The sequence below is a fragment of the Callorhinus ursinus genome, unplaced genomic scaffold (assembly GCF_003265705.2).
Source record: "Callorhinus ursinus isolate GAN/ISIS: 27379988/994484 unplaced genomic scaffold, GSC_fseal_2.0 scaffold3, whole genome shotgun sequence".
NCBI lineage: Eukaryota > Metazoa > Chordata > Mammalia > Carnivora > Otariidae > Callorhinus > Callorhinus ursinus.
The window spans coordinates 89,290,506-89,308,776 of record NW_027397065.1 but is presented as its reverse complement, the minus strand read 5'-3'; the positions used below and the strand labels follow the sequence as shown (position 1 = coordinate 89,308,776).

General features: G+C 41.8%; 1 protein-coding gene across 5 annotated transcripts in view; it reads left to right on the top strand.

Annotated features, from left to right (window-relative positions):
• Positions 1-18,271, top strand: part of ICE1 (interactor of little elongation complex ELL subunit 1) — a 56,254-nt gene that overhangs the window by 14,867 nt on the left and 23,116 nt on the right. For 2 of the 5 annotated variants that reach the window (XM_073891101.1, XM_073891103.1), the window contains exons 4-12: positions 1,023-1,047; positions 1,807-1,918; positions 3,429-3,505; positions 4,456-4,493; positions 6,092-6,174; positions 6,371-6,410; positions 6,492-6,548; positions 13,052-13,138; positions 15,936-16,345. In XM_073891101.1, the coding sequence (XP_073747202.1) occupies positions 1,023-1,047; positions 1,807-1,918; positions 3,429-3,505; positions 4,456-4,493; positions 6,092-6,174; positions 6,371-6,410; positions 6,492-6,548; positions 13,052-13,138; positions 15,936-16,345 (929 nt within the window). Of the gene's footprint in view, positions 1-1,022; positions 1,048-1,806; positions 1,919-3,428; positions 3,506-4,455; positions 4,494-6,091; positions 6,175-6,370; positions 6,411-6,491; positions 6,549-11,471; positions 11,562-13,051; positions 13,139-15,935; positions 16,346-18,271 lie in introns of those variants that run through there. The other 3 variants (XM_073891102.1, XM_073891104.1, XM_073891105.1) reach the window with 2 other exon arrangements.

The window sequence follows — 18,271 nt, the reverse complement described above, 5'->3', positions numbered from 1 at the left end:
TTTTTTTTTTTTTTTTTTTTCTTAAGAGAGATTTTATGAGAGAGAGAGACAGCAGGGGGAGGAGCAGAGGGAGAGAGAGAAAATCTCAAGCGGACTCCCCGCTGAGCACTGAGCCCCACAAGGGGCTCCATCTCATGACCTGAGATCATGACCTGAGCCGAAACCAAGAGTCAGATGCCTAAGTGATAAGGCAACCCAGGCACCCATTGATTTCTTACTTTTTTGTGTAATTCTGACTGTTTTGTTAAGTTTATTATTTCCTTTTTTGGAAGGAGAGGGTATATTTTATTTCATCAGGTATTTTGAACTTCTCTTTTTTGCAAAGACTGGTAACTTAGGGTGAATGTAGTCCTTAATCTGGAGAAGTCTATTCTGACAGAGGAGGATAGAGGCGTGTCATTATAGACATTTGCCACCTCATGGTATATGCATAGAAACTTGTAGGAGGTGAAATTTAAAAAGATAATTGTTTTGCTGTCCTAGAACATTTCACTGGCAGCATGAGATGGGAAATGAAGTTATATTGTGTAAATTGTAAAAGTGAGAGGTTATGTAGGTTTCATGTTCTCCCTTTGTTTCTTTTCCTGTTACTCATTGAGTATTGTGATAAATGGTTGTCATAAGTATCTAACTCTTGTTTGCTGGAATTATGCTCTGGACTATTTGTTAAATTCAGGATAGGTTGTTTGGGGATTTTGTTGTTTATAGGATCCAAGGTAGTGTTCATTCGTTGAATATTGCTTTGTGTTTATTCCCGGGACTCAGTATTAATGATCGATGTAACTGAGTACCTATTTTAATTTAGAGAAGTAGATATTTTGACTTTAGGTACATGTTATGGTAAATAGAGTAACCTAGTAAAAATTTTTAACACTGTGTTATAAATGGACCTTGGAATATAGTTTTCTAGGAATTGTGAATTTGCCTGTATATACATTGAACAGAGATTATTACAGGTAATTTTAAAGTGAGTTTAATCTTCTGACAAGTTTCAGATAAAACTGAGAGTTTTCTTTAACAAGTTTTACAGCTGCAGTTTGCAAGAAGGTAAGTACCTGTCTTCATGGTTGTTTTGGGGTAGACATTTATCAGACTAGATTTAGAAACAGATTCAAAGTGCCACATAGGATTGACCCATCATATTGAATGTTGCTTTGATGGTCATAATAAAAGAAGATTTACATTTTCCTTACTATTATATTATCCAAATGAATTTCTTAACCAAGGTCTGAAGTTACAGGCTGGTATTTGACTTTTTATTACTTTTACTGATGGTGTTGCCATTGAAATGGAGCTTATTGTTAATCAAATTGTTGTCTGCATGAATTGGATTGTTTAATAATGTGGCCGTCTTGTGTATCTTAAACAATTTAAAATGGAGTTAAAATTTAGCAGTGTTTCATATTCTGAATATATTCATCCCCTAGGAGAAGGCAAAATATTGTTACAAACTGGATCACAAAATTGCCTGTGATTTAGTTTGGATAAATGGGGTTTTATTTCAAGATTGGAAAAACCTAATTATTTGGCATATTGTCCTTTCATATATTGCCTATCAGATTGAGAATCTACTGTACTTCTTAAGTAGTTTATCATATACTTTTATTAGAAATAGATTATAATGTCAGAGAATATTAGAGAGCAGTATGAAGATCATGTTGGTATAAATAGAATGCATTTAAAAAGAGATGCTTTTATTACTTTTTCCTTCCAAGTTAGAAAAAATAGAATAGCAGCAGTTCATGTATTTAATGATTCGCTGTAGATACTTCTGTATAGTAATGCTAATGCATTGTCAATTTTTAGAGAGAATAGTACTCTGCATCACCAAGTGGAACAGATGCTTCAAAAAATTTCTCCTCTGCAGAAATGTCAGGAAGAATTGGGATCTTTAAAAGCAGAGCTGGAAGAGAAGAAGGTACCTAAAGGAATTTTCCTATGAAGGTTTATCTTCCATAAATTAAGATCTGTTTATTCACTGTCATTGGCATGAGGGGCTATTTTATGTCTTAACAGAGGAAACAAGGGATACTCAAGAATCACAAAGTGTATTCCTCTGTTTAGAGAACATCGAACTAGTTGATTAATGGCTTGGTCCTCACAGTAATAACTAGCTCTGTGACACTATGTTGGTTGCTTATGTGTTCTTTGAGGTTCTGCAGAGGAACCTTCTACCTGGGAATTTTTAGGGCTCTGTGTGTCTTGCGTTGGTTGCCTTTTCACATCGGTCTTCCTGTAAGTGTAAAATAATCTGCAAGAATTTAAACTTAAAGGTGAAGAGATCATGTTCTCTGTTTCAAAATCAAGTTGCAGTAAAACAGTTACTTAAAATGTTGTAAGCTTGGGGGCAGTGCAAAAGAAAAATGCTGTAAACTTGCTTTCTGGTATAAATTTTGGTTTACTCTTTTCAGGAGTCTTAGGAGAGAATTCATAGCTTTTACAGATAACGTAAGTTGAAGGCCAATAAAGTTAGTTGGTTTGCATGAGACATAATAATATCCGAGCTGGAATGATGCCTGCTCCTCAGCCTGTTCTCTGAGCTCTTTTCATGATGGTGTCTGTGCCTCTCAGGCATTGACTTGTACTGTTTTAGTAATGCCATGCACCGATCTGAGGTCTTATATATTTCAGTGGTGATTGGTTTTCCTACTTCTGTAGAAAGTCTTTATTATATTTTTTAACTACTTGAAGTTTAAACAGAAACAACTACAACAGTGAATTTTGTCTGCCTCTAATATATAACAATCTTGTCAGCCATATCTGAGAGGAAGCATGAACATTGGAGGGAGACCTCAGTGAGAAATGCTAATTACTCATTCTCTGTGACTTTGGAAAAATAAGTCAGCTTGTGGATCCTCAGACTCCTCATCTATAAAAGGGGGTCATAAAATCCATCTCAGAGCTGTGGCAGTTGAAGATCTATCATGTGCACATTGTAGTAGGATACAGTGCTCAGTGACAGACTCTCCCATTCCATGGTGGCCGTTGGGATGTACCTGCTGAGTGGTGGTAGCATATTTTTCCCAGTGACTGTTAAGTATAACGATTTGCTTTATATTTTTATATAGTAGTAATGATAGCTTATATTTATTGAGCTCTAAAATTTCTTCAGATTTTGTTGAATTTTAACTGGTTGAGAAAAATGTTGGCTATTCAGTCTTAGGAAGATTTGGAGTTGCCCTAAAATTAGTACATTTTAACTTGTGTAGCTTTGTTTGCTGAGACTATTAATCATATTACATCTGTTAAAGATCTGGTTATCTCTATTAAAATATTCAAAGAATATACTTTGATTTCCTGTCTAATATGTGTATTCATTTGGTTGATTTCTTACTGTTAAATGGTAATAATTTCACTTACCAAGGTCCAGGTAAATTCTCACTGGTGGTCAGTGACTTTCAAATTGACAACAGCTGTCTTTTTCTTAGAGTTCTCTGAAGTTGTACCAAGATACTCACCAGGAATATGCACGTGTAAAAGAAGAATGCTTGAAAACTGATGCTCAGTAAGTTCTCAAATGACTCTGGACATACGGTTTTCATGTCTGAAAATGGCTGGTCCTTAACTCAGTACTGTCTCTCTCCTCTCTGTCTTTGGGCTGTGGGCTCTAACTGATCTTAAACTAGTTAGTCACTCAGCATTAGTCTCTAGGTCTGTCAAGTGGAAATTATACCTCCCCTGAAGAATTGTAAGTTTGATTTGTTAAAGAAGCTGCAGGAAGAAAACTCCCTGGAAGTGTTTATGTCCACACTCGTGCACACACATGCATGTCTGTGTGTTTTCAAACATGATCGTCAGCTCCTTCCTCTGCACTGGGACTTTACCAGGTATCCTGTGGAATGGGCGTCTTTGTTACCATTAATAAAGAAGAGCTGTTTGAAAGCATCCAAGTGATTATAGTCACATGATTCACAGATCTCGTGAGCTACACACACAGTAGTCAAATGTATGTGTGATGTAATGGTACCTCAGAGACTTCCTCAGAGTTACCTGCCTTCTCTGATCCAAAAATCTATCTGAAAACGGGTGCAACTCTCTAGCCTCTGCCTCCCATAAAATGGAATTGTGAGCACCACCGCCACGCATGCTCCCCAGAGTGCCATTGCCAATGTAGATGCTGGACTGGTTCCAGGAGCCCACTGGGAAACATCAGTGTGGCCTGGACATGAGGTCACTGTGGCCCAGGGAGACTCCCAGATGTGGCATGGCGGAAAAATACACATTTCTTTCTAGAAATATTACACACTAAATAGTGTACTGTTCTCTCTTAGTTTACTATACCTTCCTAACGGTTGTTGATGATTTCAGTGGTTGATGCACAATGCTCATCATAGCCAACATTCCTTTGTTATATAAGTTTTAATAGTTTAAAAAAAGGTACCACAAATTTTGTCTGTGTGTGTGTGTGTGTGTGTGTGTGTATTTATTTATTTTTACTATTTATTAAATTATTAGGAAGAAGAAACTAGAAGCCAAGGTGAAGAAGCTGGAAGGTAATTAGCACTATTGTTGTCTCGCTAATGGATGTCATTGGTCTTCACACAGATCACTGATGACCGTACAGAGTTGTAGGACTTGATTGGTAGCTGGGTCATTGTGTTTTCGAGGGCGCATCCCGAATGTCCGCGCTAAGGCCACCATTAAGGAGAAGTTTGAATACTCCTCTCCGTTCCCAGATAGGAATATGGGAATGGCATTTGCCAAATCTTTGAAATGTTGTGCACTCAAAATAAGGGCAGTCCATATTTGTACCTTAAAAAGCAGCAATCAGTAAAAGGATTTAATTTTGAAATTTACATGTTATGGGGCTTTTCATTTTTTCCTGAAATAAGTGGTTAGTAGAAAGAAAAAGTTACTACTTTTAGTACTAGGAAACTTGATGTTTTTAGATACTGATGACACACTGATGGTGCTTTGCCTCAGAACATGGTTCATTTTTCATGTAGAGTGTGAAGAATTTAAATGTAGCTGGATCGGGGCATGTAGAAGAGAACTTGCTGAAAATACTTCCAGTCATGAATTTACCTAGATTGAGCCTAGGTTTTTAGATTTAAACTCTACAAATATTTTGGTAACAATTTTTCCTCTGATTTAGTTTTTGCACAAACACTGACAATATGGCAGTAAATATGACATCACTGTATTCTTTTTAAGTATGGCTTTCTCTTGCTGGTATGTGGAGATAAGTATCTATCTAAGGAAATGTTTTAAAGAGGTCTGAGATGCCTGTGCATTTCAGACTATGTGCACCTTTTAGGGCAGATTTCCTTTGAAGAGAAATGTAGCCTTTATTTCCCATGTGACAAAAATATTTTCCCCTAGTGAGCCATGTGGCCTAATAATCAGGTAAAGAAATACTCAAGCTCATTAGAGGAGTCAGGAAAGGATTGTTACTGTGGTGTTTTAGGGGATTTTAGTTTTCATGGCAATTGCTTATGAACATACTCAGGTAAAGTTAATGCTGGTTAGATTCTTAATAATATATTTGGACCATGTGCTTCAGAACGAAAAACCAGATTGAAGAATTTGCTGAAGATCCAGGGAAGACCTAAAACAATACCTTAAAAGTAGATCTAGAACAAAGGTATTAGCAGCTAGAACTATTAGCTTGTTGAAGGGAGTTCCAGGAAGAAGTAACAATAAGCATAGAGAAGATTGTCCCTCCTCCCCAATACAGAGGATGGTATTGACTATATTCCGAGATGAAACCACAGCTTTAAAATCTCAGAAACATGAATTTTGCTTTATTGCTGAAGAACAGGAGGGAACAGTGCCCCTCCTCTCGAAAGTTCATCTGTGTTGGGTTCTTGCCTGACCAGAGGGCGTGGGCTGGCTCCTGCTGGGATTGCAAAGGCGTCTTGGGGCCTCTGCCAAGTCTGTGGTTTTATAGATAACAGTTTAAACAAACCATGTTCCTGCATTTATCCCTGACTGAGGAAGTGCTGAAGGAACAGTAACTTTTTACCAAAATTTGTTTCAAAGTTTTATGAAATGAGAAAAGCTCTCAGTAGATGATATTTTGAGTATTTCCTTAGTGGTAGCTGTGAAGTTGGTCAATTGTTGTGTGTCTTGTTCATTGCGCTCTTTAAAGAGGCTGCTGTCAAGCAAACGCAGGACTTCAAGCAGCTGAGGAATGAGAAGAAAATACTTGAAAAGGAATTTAAGAAGACACAGGTAATAGATAATAGTGCGCACCCAGGTGACACTCGCGGCCTCAGGGCTCCTTAGCGTCCTTGTCACGCAGGAGTCCGGGTTCGGGGCTGCCTGGTGGAAGCGGTCTGTGGTGCCTCTGGGCTTCCCCCTTAGACCGGGTGTGGGATGCCTGCACTCCCTACCCCTTACAAACACTGTCAGCGTTTTGTTTCCACAGGAACGGCTTGATGAATTTTCTAAACAGAAAAATGAAAAGGGTAAGTATTCACTTACTGCTTGAAAATTCTGTTTTAACATGCAATATTCTTTATTAACTGTATTTTTCCCCATGATTTTAGAGTTGAGACACATTGGAACTCAAATTTCAAGTGATTCTTACGGAAGCATAGATAAAAGTGAGTATATTATAGATTTCTTATTAATTTCTGTGCCTTTCAGTGTTCTGGGAGGTTGCTTGTCGCTCTTACTTGTAATTGCAGAACTTCTAGGTTTAGCAGATGTTCATGTTAGAGAAGTCATATCCTGTTTTATGTCGTCAGATCTGTTGTATGTATTATATCACCTTGCTGTCTGATCACCATCCACTGAATGAAAGAGTCAGAAAGCAATATTGTTTGGGAAAAGAAAACTAGTCCATGGTACAATTTCCATACTTTGCAATAAATAAGTATAGTTTTTTATTAGGTTACAGTTGGCCAAGTTAATTTATAAAATTTCTTGGGTGCCAAGTATATAAAAATTGTTAAGGTCGGGCAGGAAAACTGGAAGTAAAGCCCTCCACTGTATTTTTGGAGGGAAGGCCAAGTGTTGTAAGAGGAGGTAAGATAGTGGTCGTGGAACAGGGGAGTCACAGATGTTTCAGTGTTCATTTTGTCACGCAGTGTGTTAGCTTGTAGGTGAGAAGATGAGACACCAGGTGCTGAGAAATTGAAGTGTTTGCTTTATTGTTTCTCTTTATTAGTTGTGTGATCCTTGGCCATTTACTTCTCTGCGTGTCACTCTTCATTTTTAAGAAAGGAGAATATGGATTTCTGCTCTACCTGTCTCACTTTCTTGGTGGAGATGGAATTCAAATGATAAATAAGGAAATAATGGTATTTTTATGTTACTGATGTGTTAATTTTTCCTCCAGTAGAGATTACTAAAACCACTTCCATTGTTTCACAGGATATAGCTTCTCCTCAGAAGCCTCCTTTACCCTGTCTCTTCGTCCTTGACTTTTGTTTTTAATTCAGAGCGCAGCATCACCTTTTCCTGTGCTCAGGGCTTTAATAGTTAACACCTTCCAGTGGCCTGGGCACTTGTTTGCCGTTTCCCGCTGTCACTGCTGCATAGGTCCACGTGCTTCAACCCTCTTTTCCTCACCCCTCAATGTGGAAGGCCAGGCTTTGAGTCCCCCGTGCTGCCCAGGGAAGTGGAGGGCTTGCCGGGCTTGGTTCTGCCAGCCGGCGGTCGGCTGCTGCTTTCGTCATCTTCTCTCTTGGACTGACGGGTTTGTTTTAGGGTTTGACTGTTCTTAAGCTGCTTAAACCTGAGCCCTCCCCTGTGTCCTCGGAGTTGCTCTCTGTCTGCATTCTTTTTTCTCTACCCACACCATGAGGATGATTGTTTTCTGCTGTACATTTTACTTCTGCCAGGTAAATACATGAAGTCTTTAGGAATCTGTTTATTTACCTGTGGACCCTGCGGGATTTAATTCCTAATTGCTAAGTATATCTTTAACACTTTCCTCTCATCATACAGTTGACCCTTCAGCAACACTGGTTCGAACTGCATGCATGTCCACTTCTATGTGGGTTTTTTCCCATAAACACAGTGCTGTACTATGAATGTATTTTCTCCTACGGTTTTTTAACAGTTTCTTTCTTCTAGCTTACTTCATTGTAAGAATATAGTATATGATGCATACAATGTATAAAATACATGCTATTGCCTGTTATGTTATCAGGAAAGATTCTGGTTAACACTGGGCTATTATTAGTAGTTAGGTTTTAGGGGAGTCAGAGTTACAGGTGGATTTTCAATTCTGTAGAGGGTCAGTACCCCTGTCCCCCATGTTCAGGGCTCATCTGTACTTCTGAAAGAAATTCACAAGTTAGAAACTATATTGGGTTGACTTCACTTTTTGAAAGGCCGCCTGAATGCCACATTTGCCTTTCCTTCCTTCTAAATCCATTAGAGAGGGCAGAAAATTAAAAAAAGAAAATACTCTTTTTAGAGTTAAAATTTTAATACCAGTGGAGGAAAATGTAAAGCAGATGGTATCAGTTGGTGATGAAACCCAAAATTAGAGAGAAAATAGCAGGCTTCAAAAAGCAAGTTTGATTGTAGAAGCCCTGCGTTTCTTCAGATCAGAGGTGCAGGGAGTGGGAAACAGAGCAAGACATTAGTGGTTTGCCAGGTAATGGATTCAGGGTGAAAAATGTATAGCCTTCTGGTTTCAAAAACAGCTTCTGGCATTTATCCACACGTTGTGGCCCAGAGTTTAGTTCTGTGAAGTGTCATTTGCAACATAGGCACTCTGAGTGGGTGTGGATATAGGAAAATCAGAAAATTGGGTAATTACACCTGCCTTGAAGGATAGCCACTCCTGTTCGCAGAAAATGAGATTCTTATGTTCTCCGTATAAATCCTCGTAACTGCCTCACTCTGCGTCCCTTCCCTCCAAAGGCGGGGTCCCTTAGGTCCATGAAATGAGAACCTGCATGTATTGCCAGAGGAATGTAGGCTGACGAAGTATACACTGGCTCTCAAGGATGACCTGCCTCAAGTTTCATCTAAAACTGAGAAGCAGAGTCTTGGGGAAGAAAGGCACCAAGGAGAAAAACCCTGAGGAAACGGTATTGAATCACGAACGGGAGGGAAGAAAATGTTAAGAATATAGAGTTAGTGTCCTTAGAGGATCGGCTGCTGCAATGAAATTGAGCCAGTGGGGTTCTCAAGTATGGAAAACAAGATTGTAGATGTCACAGTGGTCACATACCAGGACCTCTCTGAGGGGAGGCCAGAGCCCTAAGGCCAGAAGGTCACCAAGAAATAATTGAAGGACCCATCTCAGAGCAGGACACACATGTAATATTTATATTAGAAAGGCCTTTCAGGTGTTGAGCATGATTTTTGTGTACTATCTCTTTTTCTGGCATGTTAGTAGGAAGTATTTTTAAAATCAAATGGAGTGGAAAGATTGAATGTAGAGAGATGGATAGAGAAATTTCGAGCAAATGCTAACTTGAAAGCAGTAACCAGGCAAAAAGTAATTCAAGCCTAGAAATGAGTTTACATGGATTAAAAGGGAATATGCAGGTTTCTTAAAGGTACAGTTCACCAAGAAGATGCTACTGTCATAGACTAAGAACATGAAACTCTGCGGTAAAATGCCTGGAAATTCTGGAGGGAATAGTCACCTTTAGTATGTTTCTCAGAGACCATTGTTTGTAAAGGCAGACAAAATAGGTGGAATTGGATTTGTGATTTCAGGATTGACGATTTACATCTAACTCTTTTAAACCACAAACCTAGAATTCTTTAAAATACTTTCCAACATATATGAAAGCTGACTCTTTGCTAGACAACGGAAACTCCAGCCTAATAAGAGATATTATTACGATACCGATATTTAGTAAGATATTAATAAAAATCTCTCCCTCTCCCTGACCCCTCCCCCCCAACCCCACAACTTTCTAAACCTGTCTGGTAAGTGAGCATGCATGCATTAACACAAACCAACTCCTCTTGGGTAGCAGAGAACATTAAAACTAAAACAATCATAGGGCAGTATTAAAATCTCTGAGATACTCTTAGTATGGTATTCACAGGAATGAGTAAACCTCGTGATTATTTTAGAAAGCAAGAACTACAGAAAGCAAGAATGACAGGAAAGTAGGAAAATGCAACAGAAACTGAGGAAAATGGAAAGGAGGAGTTGATGAAGAAGAAAACCTAAGTTAATGAACCAAAGCAGTTGATTTGGGTTCATTAAAACATACAGCTGGATCTTTGCAGAGCTGTTGAAACCGACAGCTCTTCGGCAAGTCTGATCAAGAAAGGAAGGAACAGAAACAAAAGCATCACGACGGAGAAAGCCATGAAAAAGCCACAGAGAATTTCTGAATTCACACATTTATATTCAGATTTAATCGTGTTTGTGAAATGGACCATTTTCAAGGAAAAACATGCTCAGATTGACTTGGGATAGTTGTTGCAAACCTGAACAGAAAAATAATGCAGAAGAAATTAAAAAAACTAGTTAAAGATCTAATACCATACAAGATCCGAATGACTTACAAGTGAGTTCTGTAAAGGCCTCAGTGAATAAGACTAATGTCTTTATTGTTATTTTGTTTCTCTCAGAACTTAGAAAAATACAGACTACTTTTCATGTGGTTGTCTTAGACTCAAGTAGCCCTACAGGTTCTGTATGTACCGGGGGAGCAGGGGGCTGCACTGTGCAGCTGAGCCAGTGTGGGAGATCAGGGTCTGTACTAATAAGGAAGAGTCAGAATTGTCATGATTTCAAATGATAAGACTGTCTGGGTAGACTCAGCTTGAAAACATATGGGAGTTTGGCAGAGTGCTGATACATCCTTTGAGCACACCGAGTGCGCCATCCTCAACCTATCAGAATAGGGACGGAATGAGAACAACCCATTAAGGCAACGGGACTGTCATGTCTAGGAAGAGAAAACCTAAAAGCAGTGTGCCAGGCTTCTGTGAGGAGGCCCGTAAAGCCGTGGAAGAGGGTGGAAGACCAGAACATGTGAGTGAGCACTGTTACTGGATCAGGGGCTCAACGGTGTAAAGATGTGAGGTTTCCCCAGATGTATTTCTAAAGATCCAGTCTTACTCAAATCCCACTGAGGTTTTAGATGGGAAAGGACAAGCAGGTGGTGAGGGCTTATCAGGATAGAATAGATGTTCGGAATAATCAAGTTTTTGAAAAGGGAAAACCTGAGCAAGGCTCACGCCCACACAGGTTGACAAACACAGTTGTGACGGTTTCACAGTGAAAGCATGGTGTTCATGTGACGCCTGACAAGTCAGTGGAGCAGACAAGTGCAGAGACACTCATGGGCGCCTTAGATTTTGATACAGGCAGGGTTGTACGGGATTGGTGGAAGGTGTGTGGTTCAACATAATGAGCTTTTCTCTTCACAGCTAAGTAATGAAGTGGGTTTTTTTTTTTCTGCTTTACTGGGAATAGATAGTTCTGTTTTGTCAGATTAGAAGTAGTGAATGAGTGTTAGAATAGGCATAGCTCTGCTTAATAGCCTCCATAGGAATAGAAAAGTAACTTTTTCTCTTTTTTTTTAAGGTTCCTTGTTTGCTGCTTTGGGTATACGTAATAAGCAGGGATCCTGGTCAGGTCATTTAAGCAAAGGGGATTACAGTATTTGGAAGCAGGCTTTTGGGTAGGTTAAATCACAATGTAGATAAGTTACTTGATCACACAATTTGGAACTCAAGAATATACGTGCCTCATACACAGTGACAGTCAGAAGTTGATTGGGCTCCAGAGAGGCTGGAAATGGGAAGCTTTTTAAGCTTGCCTGTTACTATGTCCTCACCACTTACCCTGGTCCCTTCTTCTGGGGACAATGCTCTTTGTTCAGTGATGTCGTTTGCCAGCTTAAATAGGGCTGACCTATTTCAAAATTTGTGAGTTCTTGCAGATATTTTGGGTTAAAAGGTTGGTCTTTTATCTTCTCTAGAACTAGATCAAAGATTTCAGTATTTTCGATACATGCTTCAGGCCAATTTAAGAACTTCAAGGAAACTATAATAGAATTTGAGGTGCCCTGAAATTATCTAATACTTAAAGCTTATTTTTGGTTGAATTTTTATTAGTGCGGTTGGTCTTTTTATGCATGTTTGACCACAAGCTATTCATACTTAAATTTTTATGAATATGTTTTGTTCTGGGAGTTTTTTGGGATTGTATGTATGTATTAATGTTAAACTCACTTTAAAACCATAGTGTCATATTCCTAAAGTTATATGAATTAGGCCTGGCATAGTTAAAACGATCTGAATTCACAGATCATTGAGGATTGAAATCTGTAGAAATATGTACCTTTCAACCTGAACCAATGGTTCTTAACTGTTGTAGGAATCCTGACCCCTTTGAAAATTTATAAAAATTCCAAGGCTTTCACTTTCCTTCTAAAAGCATGTGTTTCTCTGTGTGTCTGCTCGTTTGTGTGATAATCTCTTTCGATGTGTTTATGCATACATGTTTTTGTCTTCCACCCTGTTACCCCTTAAGACTATTAATGGATTTTCTATTCCCCACAAAGCCCCCAGGTTAGTTAGAGCTTGGCCAAATCTTTTTTTTTTTTCCTTTGATTTTTAAAGTAATCTCTACATCCAGTGTGGGGCTTGAACTCACAACCCTGAGATCAGTGAGTTGCATGCTCTACCCAGCATGGTCAATTCTGATGGGTTTTCTGACACCCTCATGTCACTGAGGGGTGCTTTTCTACTATTGTTTATAGTAAACGTAGAGCCACCATCTCTTATATCCGTCATTATATCTTTGCTTCTGTCCCTTATCTCTTACCACTTTCTGTAGAAAGTGCCAAGAGTGTGTATTTGGTCCATTCATACAAAAAGTGATAAAGACCCTTACCAGCAAGTAGATTTCCTCTCTTGAGTCCTGTGCCCTCCTAGTCCCCTCACCCCTAGGAAAAAACAAGCCTGTCTTCAGTGTTCAGCTGGAGCGTTGCAGGCCTTCCCATCAGCAGCTTAGCCATTTATGCATAGTGGTTGGATCTGGGGAAGAAACCTCAGTGCCTAGTTATTTCCCCAGCCCCTGAGAAGTCCTGATTTCCCAGGTGTGAGTTTCGGCCTTTTGTAGATTGAGCCAAATGACATGTCTTTAATACTTTACTCTTTTTCACAGGAAAAGTAAAGCTACTTCTGAAGGAACTCTGGCTCTGCATAAACACAACACACAGACTACCTGGTGAAGGCAGCCGATGTATCACAGGTGAGAGAAGATTCCAGAAGTACATTTCATGCATGGAAGTAGAAATGTTTACCATGGGTATTGTATGCCTTCAGCTTTTATTCTCTCCTGAATTTGACATTGAAAGAAGGAAATAAACTGGACTGGGTACTTTCAGTTACAGAGCTCCTTTCCCTTCAACGTGGCTTCTAGTCTCAGTAAGTGTATCCAGCTTTTACTTTTTTAATAGTGGCTTTCATCAGAGCACATGCGAAGAAGCTGGAAGGACACACAGGGGAGTGTCTGTGGCAGGGACATGCAGAGGACTGGGGAGGCATGGTGCTTTCTGAATCATTTCACTAGTGTCACCCATCCGGTAGCGGCCTCACTGAATTTACTTTTCCTGTAACAGCACACAAGCCAAAACTGAACTGGTAGTGGCCGATCTGTACATTCACAGTCTCCTTTAGAATACTGGTGTTGTCCAATAAGCGGTTTCCTTCCCTGCTCTCACATCACGTCAGATTATTACTCTGCAGCACCATCTGCTAATTTTCAGATTTGACTTCATCTGTGGGCTCTCTTGATCTGCAGGCAAAACTGTGGAGGCCTTCTGCCATGTCCTCAGTTACACCCTACTCAGGATTTAAGATTTGGAAATAGGTATTAGTCATCCCAGAGTGGATAGGGAGAAGTTAGCTTTCATGTATAAGATTAAAGTGCTCCTTACTTAACTTTTTTTTTTTCTTTTTACTGGTTTCTTATGATTAGCTCCTGTGAATTCACAGATCATTGAGGATCTAAATTTGTAGAGATGTGTTCCTAGTTTTCTCTCTCAGGCTTCTGAAGGCAGAGTTTCCTCAGAAAAATGTTCCCAGGCAAGTTGCTGATTCTCATTTGTGCTTGACTCAGTGAGGTTTTGTGAGGTGGAGAGAGGCCTGTTGGATGGGGTGCTGTTGGGTTGTTGCCTGCTGCGTGGTGGCACTGCAAATCCAAGCAGGTGGCGCCTGTGTCTCGTGAGCCAGCCCCTGCAGTTCGCGGTCCGTGTCTTCATCTGTTCGGGCAGAAGCAGCCCGGGGCTCTGCTGAGTCTGCTTCAGCAGCTAGTAGTCATATTTTATTCTAAGCATTTGATTTCACGTTGTTCAAGATACGATTAAAAGGGCTCTCCATTTCATAATTTGGTGTTTTTATTGAAAAGCAAACTATTTTGAGGGATAAGTGTATTGCTTCATGTTAACTTTTTCAAGTAGAAAGGAAAACATGGTGTCTTTGGAATCTTCAGTCTTAAAATACACTTTTTAAAAAATTTTTTTGCTTTTATATGAGAAAATTTTAAAAAATAGTGCAGAGAATTCCCTTAGACTCCTCATCCAGATTCCCCTGAATTTATCCCTTGGTGCAAGGTTGTTAGCTAAGCGAAAGTTCACATGGATGTCTCTGGGCGTGTGTCCCTCCCCGGAGCCCATGTTGCATCTAGGAGCCCTCCGCCTTCCGCCCCCCTAGTCTGGCGGTTTATCTGTGTCGCTTTGTCTCCTGTCTTACCCACTTTCAGAGAGGAAGCATCATTTCGTAGGAAACCTATCAGTTTTGGCTTGTGTGCTGTTTTCTCATATTAGGTGAAGACTGTCTTTGCAGCAAGAACTCCACCGTGGTGTCCTTGCGCTCTTCTCGGCCCTCTGACGTTGTACCGGGGCGGGGGCGGGGGGATGGGTGACATGGGTGAGGACGGGACCGCTTGTTGAAGGTGGTGTCTGGCAGGTTCCTCCAGTGTTAGGTTACTGTGAATTTTCTTGAGGGAGACATATGGATACTCTGCAGATAGTCTGCTTTTCTCCCACTATAGCCCGATGATTTTAGTGTCCAGCACTGAAGCCTGCTTAGTCTAATAGTGATTTTGTATTTCTCTCGTTCCTTCTACATTAATTGGAATTCTTTATTCTCTGCATTATAATTCATAACTACCATTATTTATTTCATCGTTCAAATTATTCCAGCTTTGGTTATTGGGACTGTTTTCAGGTTGGCTCCTGGGCCCTTGAGGCATACCCCAGCCTGTTTTGAGAACTTCTTTCTGACTCTGCAAGATGTTTTAGGCCCTATTTGTATTTTCCCCTCCCCAGCCCTATAGTCAGTCACTTCTCCAGGGAGCCTTGAGTCCTTACGTAAAACATATTTTTATAGCTTTAAGATATTACAAATGGTTATTTCTACTTATTTCCCAGGACACAAATGTCTTCACTGATAATTAGTACCACCTGAAGTTCACCAAAATCAAGACCCCCAAATCATTGGCTTTTTACAGTAATTTTCCCATTGCACTGTAATACATAAAGTATGTATGTGACCTAGTTGAGTCCCTTGATTGCAGCGTTGTACAAATATCATTATGGGTAGGCTTTATGTTGGCTGATTCTTGATTGTTTTTCAGACAGAGGAAATTGTGTTCCCTGTCAGCCTCTCTGCACAAAGCTGTGTCTCCGAATGCTGCTGGTTGTGTGGAAAGATAGTTTTTACTGAGAGAGGGAGCATGCCATCCAGGCCCGTTCCCACCACCGCGATGCCTTTCCACCCGTGCACCTTGCTGCCCGTGGGCCACAGGGCATCGCCTTCACCGGCCCTCCTGCCTTCTTGTCCTGCTTGTTGTGAGGGAAGTGTACCTACATGAAATGTGTTCGAACAGGTCTTACAGGATAATCTGTAGGAAGGGACTGGGTGCCTTTTAAAAAATGTTTCTCCTTATTTGGGTTTCTTCAATAAAGCATTTTGAACAGTTAGGATAATTTTTTTAAGTTTTGTTGATGTTACAGATGTTTGGTGTTTACTTTTTTCTCCTACAGAGAAACCTGCCAAAGAAAACCCCGGACCCACAGAGTCCAGGGATGATGGCGTGCCTCCTCCAGGGGCAGGCAGGCTGCTCAGAGCTGCAGCTGTGCAGACGTGCCTGGCAGAACTGTCCATGGAAATAGAGGGCGACTTCTCTGCGTGTAGACGTGTGGGGAGAGAGGGGCCCAGTGGAGCTGCGCACTGTAATGACCACGTTTCTAATGAGGGCTGGCATCCTGAACTTGCAGTGCCCACGAACGATGAGGACAGTACTGACTTCTCTGATCGTGATCATTGTTTTGATGAAGATCTCCAGGCTGCAGTTGATTTCTTCAAACTTCCCCCTCCTCTGTTGTCTCCAGTGCCGTCACCCCCTCTGGTGTCCCTACCACCCCTGAGCACGTTACCTTCTTCGCTCGCGCCTGTGAGTTTGCACCTGGCATTTGAGTTACCGTGCGGGCACTTTCCCCATCCTAACATCTTAGCCATACTAAGGGAGTGCTGCTCAGTGATACTCAGGCCAGACTTTACTGGGGATGAACGTGAGAACTGACTAGGGCATGCCAGCGCTCTTTGGATTAACGTGGATCACATGACATGTTCACTTAAGGTTGCATTCTGTGTGTCTTTATCCACAACCAAATTCGTAGTCCCTTGTGGGAGGACTGTGTTCTAATTGTTCTTCTTTCTGCTGCCTGGCACCTAACACAGTGAATGGATTAAGTGCACGTTTGCGGGTCTGGAGTTTTTCAGAGATGGGTAATCCATGTACATAGCATACATGCCCATTAACCTGTGTTTGCAGAATTTTCCGCTTTTGCTTAATGACTTCATCACCTTTTCATGTGTTTGCAGAATGGTTTATTGTAAATTCTTAGGAAGTTAGTCTTGAGAAGCAGATCTGTATGCTTTTTGGCTCAAAGAGCAGATAAATGCATTGCTCTGAGTCACTCCCTTCTTTCAGGAAGCAGTGTACATCTGTTCTGTTCCAGGGGCTGTGCTCAGCCTGGGAACATGGACGTGACACAGGCCATGGTTACCACTTGCTGGATCTTGTGTGGCAGTGGGGCGGAGGAGGGAGCAGGCAATTGAACCACTTCAGTCGAGACTGCTGGGCTTGGGGGCACACCGGCTGGAGAGGACACAGACCAGAGCCTGGCTCCCGAGGGAGCCCGGGGGGTGGGGGTGGGGGGCAAGGATGCTCTGGGAAGACAAGGCCCAGCTGAGTATTCAGGAGGGTGGGGGTGCTTCAGTTCGGGGAGCTCTTCACAGAGTCATGGGACTGAAGGTGAGATTGTGCCAGAGAATGTTCACACTTACCAGGTCCGCAGAGGCCATCTGTGTTCTTAGGACTTTCCATTTTAACGTGAGGGCAGTGGGAAGTCCTTGGTGGATCCTGGGAAGTAGACTTAATGATAGATGTTCAGTTGCAAGTTTCTATTTAGATTCTGTGTGATCGAGTAGGGAGTGGGGGTAGTCTGGACAGAGGCAAGAGCATAGCGGGGGAGATCCCTGACTGAATCAGTAGCTGCCAGTGTTCTCGAATTCTCATCCCTGCAGCAACACTGGGTTCAAGAGGTGGGGCTGGTTTGAGAAATGTTATGAGGGTGAATGAGCAGCATTTGGTGAGGTTTTCAGTGTGGTGGTCAGGGAGGTGGAGGAGGTGGGGAGGCTGGAAAATAGCAAAGAAAAGCAGCAGCCCTGCTTGGGTGGGAGAGTGCTGTGTCAGGTGTGGATCCGAGGCATGCGTGGGGCTTGCAGCGGGACTTGTGCAGTAGGATTTTAGGACCGTGAGCATGGTGCTCAGAGGAGGCCAGGCAGTTGAGGAACCAGCTCTCCTGCTGGGCCATGTGATGGATGCCATTCAGCCAAGGAAGCAGGGGGCGCCCAGGGATTGTTCAGGGTTTCTGGGGCAGAGATGAAGAACAGGCTCTGTGGGAAGGAGCAGGGTCAGTGTGCATACTATTGAAAGAGGTAGAGCCTGTCTGCTTGGTAGCAGCATCCCAGACGCAGCCTAGGCACGAGGACCTGTGGGCACGAGATACTTACATGATGTCGCCCAGACGGGTGGCCGGTCCCGCTGCACTGGGGCTGGTCGCCTGCGGGGGACTGACCTGGAAGCGGGGACGAGAGGCTGTGCAGCCAGAGTAGGACACCTTTCGTGCCAGGAGACAGGGGGAGGAGCTGGAGACTGGGAATGTTTGGCCCTTTGGAGGGTGGACCTAACCCTGGCTGTGTCTGTTGCGGGAGGAGCGAGCGGTGGGAGTTTGAGGAACTCGGGGACACAGGTCAGGGAAACGGCGGCAGCTCGGTGCTCAGGCTGCAGTTCGTCTCCCTGCCGGTAGCCTCC